We start from the raw sequence: 22,376 nt of genomic DNA on the forward strand, positions 1-22,376 counted from the left end.
GCATGATATACGTAATAAATAGTAGCTTTGTTGTCCCTTAAGTTATGTAGTGTTTTTTTTTTTATTATTATTATTATTATTATTATTTTTTTAATCTAATTACTGGAAGTCAAACTCTCTGAACACCATCAACAGAACCGTCTGTAAGATCACCTCGTTTAGAGCATGGAGGCACTGGAGCTGTTTTTAAGCAAATTTTGGGATATCACAAAACAAGAAGCTGGATGGAAATGCCAAGATGTGTATAAATTCTAAAAATCTGCACAAAAATCATCCTAAACTACGATGGAAACGCATCCCTCAAACCCTCATGTGACTTACCCTCAGCAGAGGCTGTGATTGGATAACTGCACTAACCAGTGGACCAATCACATCGCAGCGTCTCAAATGTTGGTTTGGTGGTTCTGAAACGCCTGAATCAAAGTCTGTCATCAGAATGATTTGGTTTAATTCCTCCAGAAGCGTCTCACACGATTGTGTTCCCAAACACCAGCATCTGAACGCAAGATCACATGACAGCGTTTATTGTGTTTCGTCTGACGCTCTGAGACCAACTCATTTATGATGGAGGAGAAAAGAGCATTTTTATTACTGATATTTTGCACCAAATTCACAGGAAGTGATGATTTTGAGCACATGGGAGGGAAACGCGGCTTTATTCACAAATGTTTTATGCATTATTCCAGTTTTGAAATGTTCCACAGTGATCCAGGCTTCCATCAGCTTCAAGTCGATGTATGATTGTGAAGGGGTCAGACCTTGCCTTGAGCAGCGTTTGTCTCTCTGTTAAATGCTGTCGTCGTCTCAGCAAGGCTCTGTGCAGAGGAACGCAACATGCAACAGTTCTTCTGAGTTGGTGATTTGACTGGAGTTCTTGTGTTTCTTTCTCTTGCAGGTACGACCCGTCGCCCTCGAGACGGCGAGCTTCATGGTGTGCATTACAACTTCCTGTCTGTGGAGGATTTTCTGGAGCTGGATCGGCGTGGAGCGCTGTTAGAGATCGGGACGTATGATGGTGTGTCGGTGTTTCAGTCATATCATGCAGTTATGGTGATGGTAGTGCCAGGGTACTGTGATGTCATCTTACAGAATAATTGTCATATTCATATGCCGCGGTAATAACAGCACGTGCCCATAAATGGTGTTACCATGCAACCATAAGCAAAATGGCATGCATTAAATAAAAAAAATGATTCACTGCATTGAGATGAGATGTGTCCATGTCCAGTAGTTGTAGTCCATGTTTGTCACAGTGTGTAGACAAACATACAGAGATGTCTGTGCAAACTATAAAAAACTAAAATATTCTCTAGCGTCAGTTTTAGAGGAAAGCCCACATGCCTCTGCTGTGTTTCTGGATTGGACAGAGAGTGTGTGTGTGTGTGTGTGTGTGTGTGTGTGTGTGTGTTTTTGTTTTACAAATCTCTCTCACACACTGCAGTGCTTTCTGTCCCTCTTTCTTTTCAAGCATGCTAATGGGTTTCTGGTTGTCTAGGTAACTATTATGGGACACCCAAGCCGCCCAACCAGCCTCTCAGTAGGACACTAATTACCCACGATGCTTTGCGAGACAGATTCACTGGTTCCCAGAAGTCCTGCGATCGCATGCAGCATGCAGGAGTAGTGCAGACAGAGCTGCAGGAGGATGCAGACAGCAGAGCAGACATGAACAACACATTTACAGGTGTGTGTGTGTGTGTGTGTGTGAGAGAGAGTGTGTGTGAGAGAATGCATGAGTGCGAGTGTGAGCGTGCATGTGAGTGAGCGTGAGTGTACACTGAAAGCTGTGTTTCAATGCGCAAATAAGTTGAGCTCTCTTCATGCCTTCCTGTGCTTGAATGGACAAATTCACACAAAATTGTCAAAAAATGCCCATCTCAGTAAACACAGTCAGTTCTGTCTTCAGTTCAGTTCATTCGCTCTTAAAGTGACAGTGTCCTAATAATCCTCCTGCTGTCAGTGTTTTTAATGTTAACCAAACAACAAATGGAACAAAAATCACTCACTGTTCTTGAACTTTAAAAAGGATATAAAAATCTTTGCGATGTTATTAATTTGATTAGACTACTTTATTACATTTCTGTACCTGAAAACTACTGTTAGACCTGCATGAAGAGCACTGTTTATTTCATTTGTATCTTTGTTGTATTATATTTATTTGTGCTATTTGATTATCTGATCTTTTTTTTATTACTGACTGTTTACTTGTCTTTAATAATGTAGGCTAATAAAATCACATTAATTAAGTAGTAGTTTTAGCTGTGGTATTGAAATTGGAATAGAGGATTGTGAATTTTATCTCAAATATTGGGGTCATAACTGCCTGTTTTTGTTTCATGGCTGGTAAAAAATAGTTTTGGCCGGTAAATTTTCTGAAGTCACCAGCCATTGGCAGGTGTGGCAAAAAGTGTATGTATGCACGTAAAAATATGATTTAAGCTATAAGGTGTATAGTAATGGTTTTGTAACAATTAACAACAATAACAATACTTCTACAGAATTCATTAATATGAGGAATGTCTGCTGTCACTGTCGCTCGGCCTGAACACTTTATTTCTGATTTAACAGCTGTGACGGCAGGTATTTGTGTTTTAAAGGAGCCTCTGCTAAGCTCCAGCAGCCTTGATTACTGTTGCTCATCAGACGGCTTTACCTCAGCTGTCACTTTCCCTTCATTCACTGCTGCTGTTCGTCTGTAACACACTGGCTGTATTAGCGTTCTGTCCACGTCTCACTCGCTGAAGCCGTCTCAGCTGGACACGTGTGAGAGAGAGAGAGGCTTTATTTCCAAACCTAGTGAGTGGCTGTCATCTGTGAGGTCTGAAGGCCATCCCAGAATGCATTGCGACCAAAAAAACAAATCCAGCCAAGAGAACAGATGAAATAAATGTACCATTATTTCATTCAGTATCGAACAGAAAAATAGTTCAATCTAATTGAAAGAAATGACTGTTTTACCCTGTGTGTGTGTGTGTGTGTGTGTGTGTGTGTGTGTGTGTGTGTGTGTGTGTGTGAGAGACTCTTCTTTTGTATGGAAGCATAAATGTTTTTTTGTCTCTTCCCGCCTCCTCCTGTAATTTACCCAGAGTTCTTAGCTCGTAGTCTCTTCCCCTCTCCCCTGCTGTGTACAGGAGACTCCAGCCGGCCGGACACACACGGCGTGGTGCGAGAAAATGCCCCCACCTACGTGCTGAACAACATGACTGCGTCGCCCACGTCCAAACACCCGGGACTCCCTCCGGACCAGGACCCGCTCGGACCGCTGCCGGACAACTGGGAGACGGCCTACACGGAGAACGGAGAGATTTACTTCATCGAGTAAGAGCCACAGAGCAGCACACTTCTGACACACACACACACACACACACACACTGCCACCTGCTGAAAACAAAAGTCTTTGCTGGTTTAAGATGGACATAGTTGGTCTTAAGATGGACATAGCTGGTCTTTGCTGGTTTAAGATGGACATAGTTGGTCTTAAGATGGACATAGTTGGTCTTTGCTGGTTTAAGATGGACATAGTTGGTCTTAAGATGGACATAGTTGGTCTTTGCTGGTTTAAGGTGGACATAGCTGGTCTTTGCTGGTTTAAGGTGAACATAGTTGGTCTTAAGATGGACATAGCTGGTCTTTGCTGGTTTAAGGTGGACATAGTTGGTCTTAAGATGGACATAGCTGGTCTTTGCTGGTTTAAGGTGAACATAGCTGGTCTTTGCTGGTTTAAGGTGGACATAGTTGGTCTTAAGATGGACATAGCTGGTCTTTGCTGGTTTAAGGTGAACATAGCTGGTCTTTGCTGGTTTAAGGTGGACATAGTTGGTCTTAAGATGGACATAGCTGGTCTTTGCTGGTTTAAGATGGACATAGTTGGTCTTTGCTGGTTTAAGGTGGACATAGCTGGTCTTTGCTGGTTTAAGGTGGACATAGTTGGTCTTAAGATGGACATAGCTGGTCTTTGCTGGTTTAAGGTGGACATAGTTGGTCTTAAGATGGACATAGTTGGTCTTTGCTGGTTTAAGGTGGACATAGCTGGTCTTTGCTGGTTTAAGGTGAACATAGCTGGTCTTTGCTGGTTTAAGGTGGACATAGTTGGTCTTAAGATGGACATAGCTGGTCTTTGCTGGTTTAAGGTGAACATAGCTGGTCTTTGCTGGTTTAAGGTGGACATAGTTGGTCTTAAGATGGACATAGCTGGTCTTTGCTGGTTTAAGGTGGACATAGTTGGTTTAAGATGGACATAGCTGGTTTAAGGTGAACATAGCTGGTCTTAAGATGGACATAGTTGGTTTAAGGTGAACATAGGTGGTCTTTGCTGGTTTAAGGTGGACATAGCTGATCTTAAGATGGACATAGTTGGTTTAAGGTGGACATAGCTGGTCTTAAGATGGACATAGCTGGTTTAAGATGAACATAGCTGGTCTTAAGATGAACATAGCTGGTCTTAAGATGGACATAGTTGGTTTAAGGTGGACATAGCTGGTCTTTGTTGGTTTAAGGTGGACATAGCTGGTCTTAAGATGGACATAGTTGGTTTAAGGTGGACATAGCTGGTTTAAGGTGGATATAGCTGGTCTTAAGATGGACATAGTTGGTTTAAGATGGACATAGCTGGTCTTTGCTGGTTTAAGGTGGACATAGCTGGTCTTAAGATGGACATAGTTGGTTTAAGATGGACATAGCTGGTCTTTGTTGGTTTAAGGTGGACATAGCTGGTCTTAAGATGGACATAGTTGGTTTAAGGTGGACATAGCTGGTCTTTGCTGGTTTAAGGTGGACATAGCTGGTCTTTAGATGGACATAGTTGGTTTAAGATGGACATAGCTGGTCTTTGTTGGTTTAAGGTGGACAGCTGGTCTTAAGATGGACATAGTTGGTTTAAGGTGGACATAGCTGGTCTTTGCTGGTTTAAGGTGGACATAGCTGGTCTTAAGATGGACATAGTTGGTTTAAGATGGACATAGCTGGTCTTTGCTGGTTTAAGGTGGACATAGCTGGTCTTAAGATGGACATAGTTGGTTTAAGGTGGACATAGCTGGTCTTTGCTGGTTTAAGGTGGACATAGCTGGTCTTAAGATGGACATAGTTGGTTTAAGATGGACATAGCTGGTCTTTGCTGGTTTAAGGTGGACATAGCTGGTCTTAAGATGGACATAGCTGGTTTAAGGTGGACATAGCTGGTCTTAAGATGGACATAGTTGGTTTAAGATGGACATAGCTGGTCTTTGCTGGTTTAAGGTGGACATAGCTGGTCTTTAGATGGACATAGCTGGTCTTTAGATGGACATAGCTGGTCTTAAGATGGACATAGTTGGTTTAAGATGGACATAGCTGGTCTTTGCTGGTCTTAAGATGGACATAGCTGGTCTTAAGATGGACATAGCTGGTCATAAGATGGACATAGCTGGTCTTAAGATGGACATAGTTGGTTTAAGATGGACATAGCTGGTCTTTGCTGGCTTAAGGTGGACATAGCTGGTCTTAAGATGGACATAGTTGGTTTAGGTGGACATAGCTGTTCTTAAGATGGACATAGTTGGTTTAAGATGGACATAGCTGGTCTTTGCTGGCTTAAGGTGGACATAGCTGGTCTTAAGATGGACATAGTTGGTTTAGGTGGACATAACTGGTCTTAAGATGGACATAGTTGGTTTAAGATGGACATAGCTGGTCTTTGCTGGCTTAAGGTGGACATAGCTGGTCTTAAGATGGACATAGTTGGTTTAGGTGGACATAGCTGGTCTTAAGATGGACATAGCTGGTTTAAGATGGACATAGTTGGTTTAAGATGGACATAGCTGGTCTTTGCTGGTTTAAGATGGACATAGCTGGTCTTTGCTGGTTTAAGGTGGACATAGCTGGTCTTAAGATGGACATAGTTGGTTTAAGGTGGACATAGTTGGTCTTTGCTTGTTTAAAATGGACATAGCTGGTCTAAGCTGGATTAAGCTGGACATAGCTTGGTTTGTTAGCAGGTAATACCATGATTCATGTAGCTATATAATGCAATACCGATATTCATGTAGCTGAAATGGTAGTCCGAGACACTTCAGAGAAAACCGTGGTATTATGATGGTACAAGATCATTCACACACATATTTGATCTAGATGAACGCATCTGATGGCGTAGTGGCTAATGGTGTCACCACTAATGTGTTTGACAGTATCAGAATCTAAATGTAATGCTGTTGTTTTATAGCCACAACACAAAGACAACCTCATGGATGGACCCTCGATGTCAGGACAAACCGCCCAAACCTCTGGAGGACTGTGAAGATGATGGTAAGACCAACACTAATCATGCAGTTCATCAGGCCTGTGTACTAGTTAGTGCACACTTACTAGCTCGACTAGTTCTGTTCATTCTGCCACTGTACGGATGCGATAATGCGTACTTCAGCACACTGTATGTGTGCATATAATCTGATGTTTTTAAAGCTACTCTATACCTGGCTAAATAACGTAAGGCCTGTGTTTAGCAAGGTCTGTATGTTCTCTGCATGGACAGAGCTTGAGGAATGGATTTTCCAGGCTTACTCATCCATACGCTAGTATCGGCATCAGAATTGTTAGAGCGCCTGACCTCTTTAAAGCTGTTTGGGCTCAAGGCTAGTGAATCCCTGCAGCAGAGAGACTGACCAGCAGAGGGCGTCCTTCATCCTCAGCCTGACCTGCTGCCCAGCACTCGCTTTATTGTCAGGAGGAAGCTGCCATTTTCACAGAGCTTTAGATCGTTTTCGTCAAAATCTGAATATTACGAGGAAAAAAAATTCTAAACAAGCCTTAAAGGGTTAGTTCACCCAAAAAATTTAATTTCTGTCATCATTTACTCTCCCTCATGTCATTCAAAACCTATAAGACTTCTGTTCCTCTTTGAAACACAAATAATTCTAATGAAATATGAGAGATTTCTGTCCCTCCATTGAATATCTATATTCCCAAAACTCTGATGCTTAAAAAGTTTATAAAGAGATGGTAAAATAAATCCATATGGATGGAGCAGTTTAATTCAGGTCTCTTGAAGAGATACGAACACTTTATATGATAAACAGATTTAGTTTAGGCTTTTATTCACAAATAAACACTGATTAGTGAACACACATAGAGCTCTCAAATATGGTAAAAATATGGTAAAGCCTAAATTTAAATCTGAAATCTTCTGAATACACTTTTCCTACATGGCACAATGCTGCACTTGTCATTCTGCCAACTTGATATTCATCAAATATTCATACTTTTTTCGTGTGTGTTTTTCTTCTTCTGGAGAAGAGGGTGTACACACAGAAGAGCTGGACACTGATCTCGGTACGTCTCTCTTCTCACCTGTGCCAGGTTTGAGCATTAAAACATCGTTAGCATGACTGCATGAGTCTCTCTGCATGTGTTAGTGTGTGTCTGAGTGTGAGTGTGTTTGTGTCCAAGTGTGTGTGTGTGTGTGTGTGAATCATTGTGCATGATGTGTACAATATTGTTATGTTGTTGTTTAACTTTGATTTTCTAACATATTAGCATGCATAAGAAAATGATGTGATGTACAATGACCTACACTAACATGAAGCAGAAATGCCTTTGCTGTTCATCTTCTGGTACTTTTATTCAAAATACTCACAAAAATTAAATTCGATTCAATTCACATTTATTATATAGGACAAGTTGCAGTCTAACATAACACCAGGTCTTTAACTGTCGAGGATGGAGTAACAGCACATCCTTCTAAATGCAGATTGTAGAGTTTCTGTGTACAGGTTTTTGGTCCAATAAATAATACCTCAGTCTGATCTGAATTTAAAAGAAGAAAATTACTGGTCCTCCAGTATTTTATATGAATAGTGAAACTAATTCCATGTTTTCTTATAGTATCACCGAGTGGCAGAGGGCCTAACACTCCATAATTTACTGACGTCATCTTAGATTTTAATGATCTATAGTGTCGAACGCACCACTGAGATCAAGTAACACTTAGTCAGAAGCTAGAAGTAAGTCATGTGACCTACCGGCGTCAGCTGACGCTTCACTGTCGTTCACAATTCCTCTCCCGTGGCCTCATGGGATAGTAAAGTGTCCATCAGATGCACACTTCAGAATCTCGCTGGAGGTAGTAGCTCATCCGGGTACTGTTTCATGAGCGCTGTGAATTCAGACATACTACTGTCACATACTGTTTTTCACCTACTACTGTATATAGTAGAGAAGTATGTGAGTTTGGACGCAGCCCGTGTCTTTACTCATATTCAGGCCACTCCATCTCCAAAAATTGCCACTTGGATGTGATGTCACAGCAGATCTGTGATCTTGACTAACAGCTACCCACTCAAATCAAATGAGTTTTGACCACATATGATACTTTATAATAAGGTAGATACAAATACTTGTTTCTACTTACAGTCAAACCAAACATTATTCAGACACTAGATATAATTTTGGATATATTTTTACTAGTGGGTGCAGGACACTGTAGTTCATTTATGTAAGTGAGGATAGCAAAATAAAGTAAACTGTGACATATTATACCCAAAAATTCTTCATACAGTGGATTACCAGTAAAATTGATAAACATTTGGAACCAAAAATTATTCAGACACTTTGACCTGACCATGTTTTGCTTAAGTGTTATCTGACATAATTTAGATTAAAGTTGCAATATGTAATATTTTTGCAGTAAAATATCATAAAACCACTAGGCCAGTGTTATATATTTTGTTCACTTGAGTACTTACAATATCCCAAATGTTTGCAACTATTTATAAATTGTGAGAAAATTGCAATCTTAATCAAGGCTGCGGGACGTGTGAGGAGTCGCCTGTCAATGGCGTCATACCCGCGTTACCCTCGGTTTCCGGTTTATTTAGTAGAAACCATGGAAACACCAAAGACGCTTTAATATATTACATGTTTTAATAGACAAGGGAACAACTGTTTTTATATATTTATAAACTAATTATTGTTATATAGCTCAACACGTTTAGTCTTTTTTTCTACATGCAATACATTTTAAAATTAATTGCATGTCATTTATCAACACAAGCCATCCAGCATTTAATATGATATTGTAAAATCGATCTATCTTACTGCAGTGTGTAACAGTGTCTCACAGCAGCCGCCGAGCGAACGCACAGAGTAACGTTATAACATCATTTTCAACACTCTCAAATGTATCTAATATGATAAACAGAGCTGCGTTACCTCATACTCATGACCGGAAAAGCGGAAGCGGCGTCGGCGACTGTGTCATAATAAAAGTCCCGCTGCTCGTGAGGCGTGTGTTGATCAATCGCTCCAGCTCCTCGTTCAGCTCCACAACACTCGCTCCTGCTCTGCTTCATACTACAGTAACGTTAATAATCACATCCATGAACATGATTTCTTCCCGAGTCCAATCCCTATTCTTTTGCACCGTCCGTTGAGATGATGTCCCAAGATTCCGCTCTCAAACTTGGCGTCATCAAGCTACGCCTTTGTTTTGAATAGGCTTCTAGCGACCTCTAGCGGACAGAATTATTACATACAGCACCTTTAATTTTTTCTGACACAGTTTAACTCTGAGATCTTGTCTTATTTTATTAACATTTTTAAACTATAGTGAATAAACTGTATTAATGAATGAAATGTTCAGAAATGTGTCTGAATAAATTTTGATTTGACTGTATAATGTGATGCATGACTGTTTGGTAACTCTTTACTTGAAGGGGTGTGCATAAGACTGACATGATACCTTCATAATCATGACATGACACATGTCCTGAATATGAAGGAGGTTTTATGCATGTTTATGACAACTGTCATTAAGTGTCATTCGCTCAATTATGTAATTTTTAATGCAAAGATGACATTGTTTGAGATGTCCGAGTTATGACAACTTGACATAAACTAATACATCATAACCTGTCAGTGTCTTTGTCATGACAACTTGACATTATTTAGCTTTATGGGATAACATTACATTAAACTGTCATGTGGTTGGTTTTGACATGAGGCCATTATAATAGTGTCATGAATATGTATCTTGAGCTCAAGTACAGTGGTACAAATTGAACTTGTCATTAAAATGTCATTAAGTGACAATACTCTGACAAATAATTTTATAACAGCGTCATGACTATTTTTCATTTCATGTTTTTTTTTTTGTTTTGTTTTTTTTGTTTTTTTAAGTTTCCACCAACAGAAGGTCAGATAATAGACAATTTCAAATTTCTTTAAAAGATGACACTGTTATAAAATAATGGTAACACTTTATTTTAGGGTCTTTTAACTAGTTGCTTATTACTATTAGCATTCATATGGCTAAAATATTGGCTATTTATTAGTACTTATAAAGCACATATTAATGCCTTATTCTGCATGACCTTATTCTACATTCTTAATCCTACCCAATACCTAAACCTAACAATTAACTATAATAAGCAGTAAATTAAGAGTTTATTGAGGGAAAAGTCATAGTTAATCGTTTATATATGTGTTCCCTATACTGAAGTGTTACCAAAATAATGTAATGTAATGTTAACCCATAAAGCTAAGTCGTTTTTTAAGTTTGATAATTAATCTGCTATGTCATGTTTATGACAGGTTATGATGTTTTGCTAATGTCAAGTTGTCATGACAAAGACACTGACAGGTTACGATGTATTGGTTTATGTCAAGTTGTCGTAAAATAGACATCTCAAACAATGTCATCTTTGCATTAAAAATGACATAATTGAGCGAATGACACTTAATGACAGTTGTCATAAACATTCATAAAACCTCCTTCATATTCATGACACGTGTCATGTCAAGATTATGAAGGTGTCATGTCAGTCTTATGCACACCCCTTCAAGTAAAGTGTTACCGACTGTTTTCATAGACTCATATTTCCTGTCGAACATACATCTAGCTGGCAGAACAACACAGGGAATTTCAGAATTGGCTGCAAGTGACCTTTTCTCTATAAAGTGATTTCCTCATAGTGATCATTAAAACCGTTTGTTGAGAGTGCTGCGTTCATCATCATCTCTCATGTGTTTGTCTCTCTCTGTCTCAGAACTGCCGCCCGGCTGGGAGAAGATCGATGACCCTGTGTATGGAGTCTACTATGTTGAGTAAGTGTCCGATCCCCCGCTCAGTTCAGCGCACTGGTCACCCAGTGTTAGTGTGAATATAAAGTCTCTGTTTGACTGTGAAATTCATGTGCTTGGACATATTACTGAAAACACTTACTGCACAAAAGCCAAGTACATTTTTGCAGTAAAATATCATAAAACCACTAGGCCAGTGTTATATATTTTGTTCACTTAAGTACTTAAAATATCTCAGATGTTTCCAACTATTTGTAAATCGTGAGAAAATTGCAGTTTTAACCAAGGCTGCGGGACGTGTGAGGAGTCGCCTGTCAATGGCGTCATACCCGCGTTACCCTCGGTTTCCGGTTTTATTTTTTAGAAACCTTGGAAACACCAAAGACGCTTTAATATTTACATGTTTTAATAGACAAGGGAACAACTGTTTTGATATATTTATAGACAGAAAACTAATTATTGTTATATAGCTCAACACATTTAGTCTTATTGTTTAAATCTAGTTTTCTTGATTTTTTTTTTTTTTTTTTTTTTTTTTTTTGCGAGTACCATGCTTTACCATGCCTCAGAGAAAAACACTGTTTTGTGAATTAGCTAACATAGCATAATCAGATGCAGCTTTATTTATAGTAACAGTAATACAGCATTTTCTCCATCATACGATACGTTTGAAAATTAATTGCATGCCATTTATCAACACAAGCCATCCAGCATTTAATCTGATATTGTAAAATCGATCTATCTTACTGCAGTGTGTAACAGTGTCTCACAGCAGCCACCGAGCGAACGCACAGAGTAACGTTATAACATCATTTTCAACACACTCAAATGTATCTAATATGATAAACAGAGCTGCGTTACCTCATACTCATGACCGGAAAAGCGGAAGCGGCGCCGGTGACTGTGTCATAATAAAAGTCCCACTGGTCGTGAGGCGTGTGTTGATCAATCGCTCCAGCTCCTCGTTCAGCTCCACAACACTCGCTCCTGCTCTGCTTCATACTACAGTAACGTTAATAATCGCATCCATGAACTCCATTGAGGTGGAGACCACATGTCCCAAGATTCTGTGCTCAAACTTGGCGTCATCAAGCTACGCCTTTGTTTTGAATAGACCTCTAGCGGACAGAATTATTACATACTGCACCTTTAAATTGCATAAAAACTTCTCTATCCGTTTGGATCACATAGTTTTTACATAAACTATTAAAGTTAATAATAATAACAAATTTGCATGACGTTAGGTTTTTTTGGTTTGTTAAAACTGTAATCCAAATGGATGGAAATTTTACATGCAATTTTAAATATATGAATCTTAAATTTAGGCTTTGTTTGTATGAGTCGTTCAATAACAAAATGCTTCAGATCATGGACAAATTTCAGAAGACATCATGCATTGTAACATTTAGAATAAAGAATCAAAACAGAATCATTGTCAGAGCGATTAGAATCAACAGAAGGTGTACTAGTCTTCAGTGTTTCTGAAACATGATCTCTCTCTCAGTCATATTAACCGGAAGACTCAGTACGAGAACCCTCTTCTGGAGGCCCGGTGTAAGAAGCAGCTGGACGCGCAGCAGTCGCCTGAAGGCGGTCGCTACATCAGAGGTGCGTCTCTCCATCTGTCTGTGTGCTTTATCTTCTCGTTTAATGTACTGTAACATATTGGAACACTTACTGAAGTTTAATACTGAAAGCTCAACATACTGAAGTATTCTGATGCTCATGTAGTGTTTATTTGCACAGTGAGCATGAGTGAGAAATTGTAACACCATCCTTTACATGAATTTACACATGCTAACATATATCAAATGACCCGACTCTAAATCACTAAATCATAATAAATAAGCAGAATGTGTCCGCTGAAGCATCTCTGAATGCTGCCATTGTTCCGGTACTGATTTGTGTCAGTCTGATCTCTCTCTCTCTGTTGTCTGTGTGGTTTTGTTCTGTCAGAATGGATCGAGGAGCACTCGTCTGCTGGAGCCGCCATCGGCTCTTATGTGCCCAGTCATCTGGAGACGTACAGAGACCCTCAGAGCTGTCCGTCGGCTCCTCAGGCCCCGGGGCCCAAACGTGAGACACTCACCTTCATTACCATTCATATGCATGTTATGGACCCAACCTGACTAAATCAGTTTTTACTGACGTTTAATTGCATAATTGAATAATAAATCCCTTAATGTACCTGTGTGTGTGTGCAGGAGGAAAGCCGTTCTTCACCCGTAATCCCGCCGAACTGAAGGGCACGTTCATAAGCACTAAGCTGCTGAAGAGCAGGCGAGGCTTTGGCTTCACTGTGGTCGGCGGGGACGAGCCGGACGAGTTCTTACAGATCAAGAGTCTGGTGCTGGACGGACCGGCCGCTGTGGACGGAAAGATGGAAACAGGTCCAAACCTCCACGGAAATCTTTTGCCTCCTAACCAGACATGATACGATAACGAGAAGCAAGAGTAGCTCTCTCTTACATGTTCATCTGGGTTTTGCCCTTATTTATTAAAAATCACATGTGAAAGAGTGCTGGATGTCATATGACAAATTCCTCAAGGAAAAAGGTGTCTTGATTGTTGCATCATGCAGTGTTTTTGTGTTAAATGTGTGCAGACAATCATGTCTGGTTAGGACTTGCTGTTTTTCATACTAGCTGATCGTCTCTGTGAAGCGTCTCTTTCTTCTGTAACTCATCCTGAATGATGTCTCAAGAGCAGAATTGTGTCAAGCATCTGTCTGCGTTTGATTCAGCATATCAGCCGAACCACCAAACTATTTGCTGATGAATCAGACGTCACATAATAGAGCTTGTTGTGATGGTCAGGTCAGGGTTATTATAGCTGAAAACTACAACTAAAGCCATAAAAAAAAATAAAATAAAATGTTGTTGCATGAAATTAAAATTAACGTTAACTAAAATAAAATATCTTCAAGTGATGAAATATTTTAATCTTATTTATTATGATTAATCGAATTAATCGCACATTAAATTTGGCTAAGAAATGACCCCCAAAATATAATTGAAATTCATTAAATGAGTAAAGCATCAAATAGACATCAAATTTACAAATATTATATTTGATTCAACAGAGAATTTATTACACATGCAGAAATCATGGTGTGGTATGCTGAAAGTTTTTCAGAAGCTGCATCTGATATATTTACAGGCGGTTTATTGCAGCTCAGAGGTGGCATGAATGCTTTTACACTGCAGTTATAATCGAATAAATAATGCCATGAGATGAATGGTTTTTAAGTGGGTGTTAAAGGGATAGTTTACCCAAAAATTAAAATTCTGTCATCATTCACTGTCCCTCGTGTCATTTCAAAGCTGTATGACTGACTAAAAGAAGGTAATTTCAGAAATGTCTGGAAGTCACTCTCTGGTAACCAGAACAGTTTAGTTACCAACATTCTTCGAAATGTTCCTTAAAACAAAGAAAGAAAGTCCTACAGGTTTGAAACGACATGAGTAAATGATGACAGCATTTTCATTTAGTTTAACTTGAAAAATAATGTACTAAAACGTTAACTAAAATTTAAATTAAAACTGATAATATGAAAACTAATTCAGAATAACCCGTGATGTGTGTTTGCGTCCTCAGGTGACGTGATTGTTAGTGTGAATGACACGATCGTCTTGGGATACACTCACGCTCAGGTGGTGAAGATATTCCAGTCCATCCCGATCGGATCCATGGTCCAGCTGGAGCTGTGCCGCGGCTACCCTCTGCCCTTTGACCCCGACGACCCCAACACCAGTCTGGTCACCTCTGTGGCCATTCTGGACAAAGAGCCCATCATAGTCAACAGTCAGGAGGGCTTCGAGCCGATCCCCGGCATGGCTGTTCCGCTGGCGGCCGGCGGCGGGACGGTCGGTGTGGTCTCGGGTCACGACCCCGTCCCGTACAGCCCCGCGGCGGAGAGCGCGCTGCTGGTGACGGCCGACAGCTGCCTCGGCTACGCCAGCGATGTGGTGACTCTGGCGTCGTCCATCGCGACGCAGCCCGAGCTGATCACGGTCCACATCGAGAAGGGCGACAAAGGCTTCGGGTTCACCATGGCAGACAGTCTGGTGGGTGGAGGGCAGAAGGTGAAGCAGATCGTGGATTACCCACGGTGCCGAGGGCTGAAGGAGGGCGACATCCTGCTGGAGGTCAACAAGAGGAGCGTGCAGGGCATGAGCCACAACCAGGTGGTGGATCTTCTCAGCAAATGCCCACGAGGAAGTGAAGTTACTATGCTAGTGCAAAGAGGTGAGCGAACGCGTTTCTGAAACACGCATCAGCATTACTGATCAGAGTTGGGCTGCAGGAGTCCGATCACGAATGAACTCGGTTTAATAACGCGCTTTGAAAGATTTTGCGAATACAATGCAGTATTATTGGTTTTAGAGGAGTTTTGGCCACTTCTTTAGATGTCAGGCAGGGAGACCAGCTTAAACCAGCTAAGACCAGCCAAACACCTCAGGCTGGTTTTAGCTGTTTTTTGTTGTAGTTTTTTTCCAGCAGGGATGCTTTTGCAGCATATTGTAGCCAATCACAGACATGTCTGTATGCAGCGGCCAATCAGAGGCGTTCGATGTAAACATCTGTCATGTGACATACCTTTTTCAGGGAAGTACCACAGCAAATCAAAAATAACATTATTATTTTATTAAAATGATTCACATTTTGCATTTCTCTCACACACACACGTTCAGCTGTGTGCGTTGCCTTGAATATCAGTGCATTCGTTTCCATGACGATACTCAGATTATTTAGAGAGAGAGAGATGCTGTAGGGAGTGTCGGTCTCTTTATTTGCCCCTGGACTCATTATCAGCACATATTTATGTACCATATATAAACACACGCCATCTCTCATGATAGCTCACGTGTTCCTCCTCACACAAACACTGATCTAGAAGATAGTTAGCATAATCATGCTGCTTTCTAAGATAGCATGTTTGGTTCAAAATGTAAGGCAACATATATTTTTTCACTGAGAATACAATCGCCATAATGCACTGCAGCAAACTCAGTGAAAAAATAAATCCAAGATAACAAACAAGTATTGTTGATTATGAATTTCATTCTTGATGGAAAAAGTATCTGCTGCTGTTGAAGTCTTCATTCAACTTCATTAAGATATAATAATGATAATATTAATGTAATAGCCAAACTGCAATAAGAGAACTGTGACGAACCAATCAGAGCGAAAGAGATCAGCTGCACCTGACAGCGCTCAAGTTTTATGAGTGGTCTCAATACAATTTCAATACTCTTACATGCATAAATAAATTAAAATGTTTTTATTCCTATAACCCCAGACTATAGATCTCCAGTGCTATATTGTAGTGTGTGAAACAGCTGGGCAGTGGTGTACTGTATGCAGATATCGCCCACAGGCGCCGTTTTGAACCAGAAAAGGTGTATGGAAGTGGGTGGAGCCTCACGCTACAGCTGAGTGAAGTCGCCTCCTGCTTCACAGGACCACATGACTAGACCTGTTGCTCTCACATCTGTGGTCATTTGAGAGACTGGAGTTGGCCCACCTGAAGGACGTCACTGCTAGACCCCCTGCAGTGTCCTTACAGATCTGTGGATGATGCAGTCAAACGTGGGTCTGCATTACATCCGGACAAACCAGGGCCTTATGCAAGGATCTTATTTGTGGACTTCCACACCATCATCCCAGATATCCTACTGACTAAACTAATCCAGCTCTCTGTGCCTCCTCCATCTGTCAGTGGATCACCAGCGTCCTGACAGACAGGCAGCAGCTAGTGAGGCTGGGAAAACTCACGTCAGCACTGGAGCTCCTCAGGGATGTGTTCTCTCTCCACACGAATGACTGCACCTCTAAAGACCCCTCTGTCAAGATCCTGAAGTCTGCAGACGACACCACTCTCACCGGCCTCATCCACAGAGGTGACGATCCTGCTTACAGACAGGAGGTTGAACAGCCGGCCGTCTGTTGGAGTCACAGCGCAGCAGTGGAGTCTCTCAGGATCCTGAGCACCACCAACATGTTCTACTTCCTTCATCAGCTGAAGAAGATCAGGCTGCCACAGATGACACACTTCTACTCAGCTGTTACTGACTCAGTTCTGTGCGCTTCTATAGCCGTCTGGTTTGGGTCAGCAGCAAATCAGACATAAGAAAACTGTCAGGACAGCCGAGAGGATCATTAGTGTGCACCTGCCCAACCTTCAGGACTTTACACAGCAGTTGTAATTGTATTGTGTGTGTGAGAAGCACACAGTATATATCCAGCACTGTCATACGGAGCAGAGGAGCTTGTGTGTGTGTGTGTGTGTGTGTGTGTGAGCGTGTGTGTTTGATGCGAGGCTGATGATCTCTCTTTCTCTCTCACAGGAGTCCTGCAGCCCAAGAGAAGCCCTAAAGTGCTGGTAAGAGACATCCCTTCATTCCTCACCTCATCACAACACTTTCATTTACACCTCAACCAATGTCTTTGACTGACACTGACTGTATTGATAACTGATATGCAGATTTTTGAAGGATTAGTTCACTTTGAAATGAAAATTAGCCCAAGCTTTACTCACCCTCAAGCCATCCTAGGTGTATATGACTGTCTTCTTTCTGATGAACACAATCTGAGTTATATTAAAGGGTTAGTTCACCCAAAAATGAAAATAATGTCATTAATTACTCTCCCTCATGTCGTTCCACACACGTAAGACCTCCATTCATCTTCAGAACACAAATTAAGACATTTTTGATGAAATCCAATGGCTCAGTGAGGCCTGAGCAATGACATTTCCTCTCTCAAGATCCATTAATGTACTAAAAACATATTTAAATCAGTTCATGTGAGTACAGTGGTTCAATATTTATATTATAAAGCCCACGAGAATATTTTTGGTGCGTCAAAAAAACAAAATAACGACTTATATAGTGATGGCCGATTTCAAAACACTGCTTCAGGAAGCTTCGGAGCGTTATGAATCAGCGTATCGAATCAGCGGTTCGGAGCGCCAAAGTCACGTGATTTCAGCAGTTTGACACGCGACCCAAATCATGATTCGACACAAAAGATTCATAACTCCGAAGCTTCCTGAAGCAGTGTTTTGAAATCTGCCATCACTAAATAAGTTCATATTCATATTTACTTTATTAACGACCTCTGCATTTAACTCATCCAGTTAGTGCACACACATTTGGAGTGGTGAACACACACACTGCACACTGTAGACACACACACACACACACACCCGGAGCGGCGGTCAGCCATTCACTGCGGCGCCCAAGGAGTGATTGGGGGTTTGGTGTCTTGCTCACCTCAGTCATTTCCTGCCAATATTCAGAATCAAACCCCCAACCTTTGGGTCAACAGACTAACTCTCTAACCATTAGGACACAACTGCCCATATATTGGACATTTAATAAGCTCAATCTGTTTCAGACGCGGTTTGACTTGACGAACACTGTGACCAATCGCGACATGTAAGCATGAATGAGATTCTCCTCTGTGACAGAGGGAACGATTTTCTGTCACCAACTTAAATCCCGGTCTGTTCCTCACACAAAGCTGCCATATGTCTTCAGAAGTCTTACTCTATGGTAGTGTTGGAAGCTGTTTGTCCTTGGCAGTTTCCTGCATGTTAATTGTTGCCAGTTTAGAGCTTTTGAAGATAACAGATGCTTGAACATTCAGCCTTGGATGTCTCCTTTTGTGTTCCACTGCAGAAAAGAAAAGAGTTGGAAATGATGTGAGGCTGGTGAAATATGACAGGATTTTCATTTTTGTGTTTGAGTGACCATGTGACCTCTGTGTCTCTCAGCAGTTGGAGCGGAAGGACAGTCAGGGCAGCTCTCAGCACAGCGTGTGCAGTCATCGCAGCGCACACACGGACTCGCCCGGCCGCCCGGTGCCCGTCGGGCCCTCTGACGCACTGGGAGCCCCTCCGCCCGTGCCGCCGCCTCCCACCCAGCCGCTGCCCGTCCTGCCGCCCTTTGAACACCCCGCAGCCAATGGGACGCTCCAGAAGAAGCCGGACCCCTTCAAGATCTGGGCGCAGTCCAGGAGCATGTATGAGAGCCGCTGTGAGTGACCAGCACTGACCTCACACCTGAGAGGAAAGACCCGTTCACGCCATAACTGTGAACATAACCATAAAGATATAGTTCTGAAAATCATTCTGCATATAAAAGAATAGCAGAGCCCACAGCGCAGCTACACATGGTACAGTACAGCTAAAGTATCATTCTCTCATTAACACATTAAAAACACAATCTCTCATTAAAACTGAAGGAAAACGTATTCTGAGTCAAAGTTATGCCTGTAATGTCTGGACAAAAGAGAAACATCACAAGCAGTCTATCACAGACGCAGGAATTCTGAGTTCGATTCCCACAGAATGTGTGATTCACCACAGAGCCGCAGGGAAATCTAGCGGATAATGGCTTATAGTTGATTCTGCCTTTTAAAATAGTAATTTAACATAGGGATGCATAGTATTTTAAAAAAGTAAAAAGGATATTTAACAATTGCATTGATATTACTGTTAAAAGACTGCATCTTTCTGTTATGTCACACGTACAGTATTCATTATGACCCGGTCTCAGCATCACACATGGTTTATTTGAAGAGCAAGACTCGGTGAACTGCGAAATGAGGGATCTGGCGGTAAATTGCACGCTAGTCTTCAACATGTTAATGTGTGTCTCTGGCATCTGAAGAGAGGCTGTAGTTCGACTCCTGCTATGACGGATCGTTTCATCATGTACCTGAGGAGATGTCCATGTGCGCTCCGGCCGGTTCGGTGCCAGATTGTTCAGTGACTCCTGATGGCTCCCGCTCATAGTGCCAGTTCCCAGTCAGGCCTGTTAAACGCTCCACACGGAGCCACTTGGCAGATCCAGACCTTTTAAACGAGCAGCGTGTCAGGCGGGGCAGATAAACGCTCCATGTGAGGCGTCTGGTTCACATTATGCTGTTCCCAAACGTTCTGCTCGTACCCACTGATGAACGCTGTCAGACTCCTCATCTGCGTTTCTTCTTTTCATAATGCATATACAGTACAGTCCAAAAGTTTGGAACCACTAAGATTTTTAATGTTTTTAAAAGAAGTTTCTTCTGCTCACCAAGGCTACATTTATTTAATTAAAAATACAGTAAAAACAGTAATATTGTGAAATATTATTACAATTTAAAATAACTGTGTACTATTTAAATATATTTGACAAAGTAATTTATTCCTGTGATGCAAAGCTGAATTTTCAGCATCATTACTCCAGTCTTCAGTGTCACATGATCCTTCAGAAATCATTCTAATATGCTGATTTGCTGCTCAATAAACATTTATGATTATTTTCAATGTTGAAAACAGTTGTGTACTTTTTTTTTTTCAGGATTCCTTGATGAATAGAAAGTTCAAAAGAACAGCATTTATCTGAAATACAAAGCTTCTGTAGCATTATACACTACCGTTCAAAAGTTTGGGGTCAGTAAGAATTTTTATTTTTATTTTTTTGAAAAGAAATTAAAGAAATGAATACTTTTATTCAGCAAGGATGCATTAAATCAATCAAAAGTGGCAGTAAAGACATTTATAATGTTACAAAAGATTAGATTTCAGATAAACACTGTTCTTTTGAACTTTCTATTCATCAAATAATCCTGAAAATAAATATTGTACACAAATATTTTGTACAATTGTACACATTAAATGTTTCTTGAGCAGCAGATCAGCATATTAGAATGATTTCTGAAGGATCATGTGACACTGAAGACTGGAGTAATGATGCTGAAAATTCAGCTTGGATCACAGGAATAAATTACTTTGTCAAATATATTTAAATAGTACACAGTTATTTTAAATTGTAATAATATTTCACAATGTTACTGTTTTTTACTGTATTTTTAATTAAATAAATGTAGCCTTGGTGAGCAGACGAAACTTCTTTTAAAAACATTAAAAATCTTAGTGGTTCCAAACTTTTGGACTGTACTGTATAAACTACTAATAATGTCAGTAAATTATATGCATGATTTTTGACTGTTAGAGAGCCTGTTTTACTGTTTATATCATGGTAGCGAGCAATATATTCATAAAATCCCACTACTTTTCAGTTCTAACGTAACTTGATTCACTGCATTATCAAACAGCAGGCATTTCCACTAGGATAATACACATATAAACCAGGCAAAATAACAATATCATGATAATCAGATTCATACCGTGATGAAATGTTTTGGTCATACTGCACACCTCTAACTTCTAGCAAAGAAACTGATTTATTTTTTCTTTTTCTTCAGTGCCGGACTCTCAAGAACAAGACATTTTCCTTTGGAGGAAAGACACAGGCTTTGGCTTCCGGATCCTGGGCGGAAATGAACCTGGAGAACCGGTGAGTCCCATAACATCTGTGCAAATCTACAGGCATCTTCCAACGGCAAATGAACAAGCAGTGCGCTGAGGTGTAGAGCTAGGAAACCTTTATTTCACACATCCCATAGAGCTCAAACAGTTCAGCATGATTCTAGCTAGGTTGATCAGCTGATGTAAGTCACTATAGATAAATATAAATATGAATCTTTTATTTGTGTGAACACAGAAAACAGAAACTAAAGCACCCTGCATGAATAAACGGGTCCATCTGTGTGTTTCTTTAGAATTTCTGTAGAAAATTCTGTCATAATTTGACCAATCTTAGTGTTCAAATATTGGTGATCGTATCAGAACCTCAAATGTCCTGATCTGTGATTTTCATTTACAATAATCAATACTAAAATGTGACATTAAGATTTTAAAAAGTTGTTCCCAGTCACTGCTTCTTTCTTATAAGAGACTATAATAATTATAAAAATGTTAAAATAATAATATTCTGCAACTTATAATTGTTACTGTGACGTGTGCTCCAGATCTACATAGGGCACATCGTGAAGTACGGGGCGGCGGACGAGGACGGCCGGCTGCGGTCCGGAGACGAGCTCATCTGTGTGGACGGCACGGCGGTGGTGGGAAAGTCTCATCAGCTGGTGGTGCAGCTCATGCAGCAGGCGGCCAAACAGGGCCACGTCAACCTCACCGTACGCCGCAAGACCGCCTACGGAGGTGAAGCCTTCATTGGTACTTCATATGGCTTATAACACAAATCCATAGCTTGTAGAAGAGCTGAGAAAGTGTGTAAATTATCCTTTATTTCCAAAAGTCACTATAGCCCTATTCAGATGGAAATTGTTTCGTAAAGTAATTTCGTTGGTGATTTTATTGCTGTCTGAATCCAGAATGTTGGTGTTTCTCTCCCACCACACACTTACAAATCCCAGACAAATGACCTACGAGGTCATGTGGTGCTTCCACTGCGTCCGAATCCACATCTCTG

General features: G+C 40.7%; 1 protein-coding gene across 17 annotated transcripts in view; it reads left to right on the forward strand.

Moving 5' to 3' along the window:
* Positions 1-22,376, forward strand: part of magi1a (membrane associated guanylate kinase, WW and PDZ domain containing 1a) — a 73,477-nt gene that overhangs the window by 39,001 nt on the left and 12,100 nt on the right. For 5 of the 17 annotated variants that reach the window (XR_007187648.1, XR_007187647.1, XM_048211203.1 and 2 more), the window contains exons 3-16: positions 896-1,015; positions 1,496-1,684; positions 3,132-3,318; positions 6,197-6,279; positions 7,264-7,329; positions 11,016-11,073; positions 12,554-12,657; positions 13,006-13,125; positions 13,254-13,439; positions 14,647-15,297; positions 17,400-17,434; positions 18,830-19,091; positions 21,307-21,398; positions 21,913-22,120. Coding sequence is in view for 15 of the 17 variants with exons in the window: in XM_048211203.1 (XP_048067160.1) it covers positions 896-1,015; positions 1,496-1,684; positions 3,132-3,318; positions 6,197-6,279; positions 7,264-7,329; positions 11,016-11,073; positions 12,554-12,657; positions 13,006-13,125; positions 13,254-13,439; positions 14,647-15,297; positions 17,400-17,434; positions 18,830-19,091; positions 21,307-21,398; positions 21,913-22,120 (2,361 nt within the window). In the remaining 2 variants the exon portion in view is untranslated. The remainder of the gene's footprint in view (positions 1-895; positions 1,016-1,495; positions 1,685-3,131; positions 3,319-6,196; positions 6,280-7,263; positions 7,330-11,015; positions 11,074-12,553; positions 12,658-13,005; positions 13,126-13,253; positions 13,440-14,646; positions 15,298-17,399; positions 17,435-18,829; positions 19,092-21,306; positions 21,399-21,912; positions 22,121-22,376) is intronic. The other 12 variants (XM_048211204.1, XM_048211200.1, XM_048211208.1 and 9 more) reach the window with 10 other exon arrangements.

The sequence above is a fragment of the Megalobrama amblycephala genome, linkage group LG12, assembly GCF_018812025.1.
Source record: "Megalobrama amblycephala isolate DHTTF-2021 linkage group LG12, ASM1881202v1, whole genome shotgun sequence".
In the NCBI taxonomy this organism is placed as follows: Eukaryota; Metazoa; Chordata; class Actinopteri; order Cypriniformes; family Xenocyprididae; genus Megalobrama; species Megalobrama amblycephala.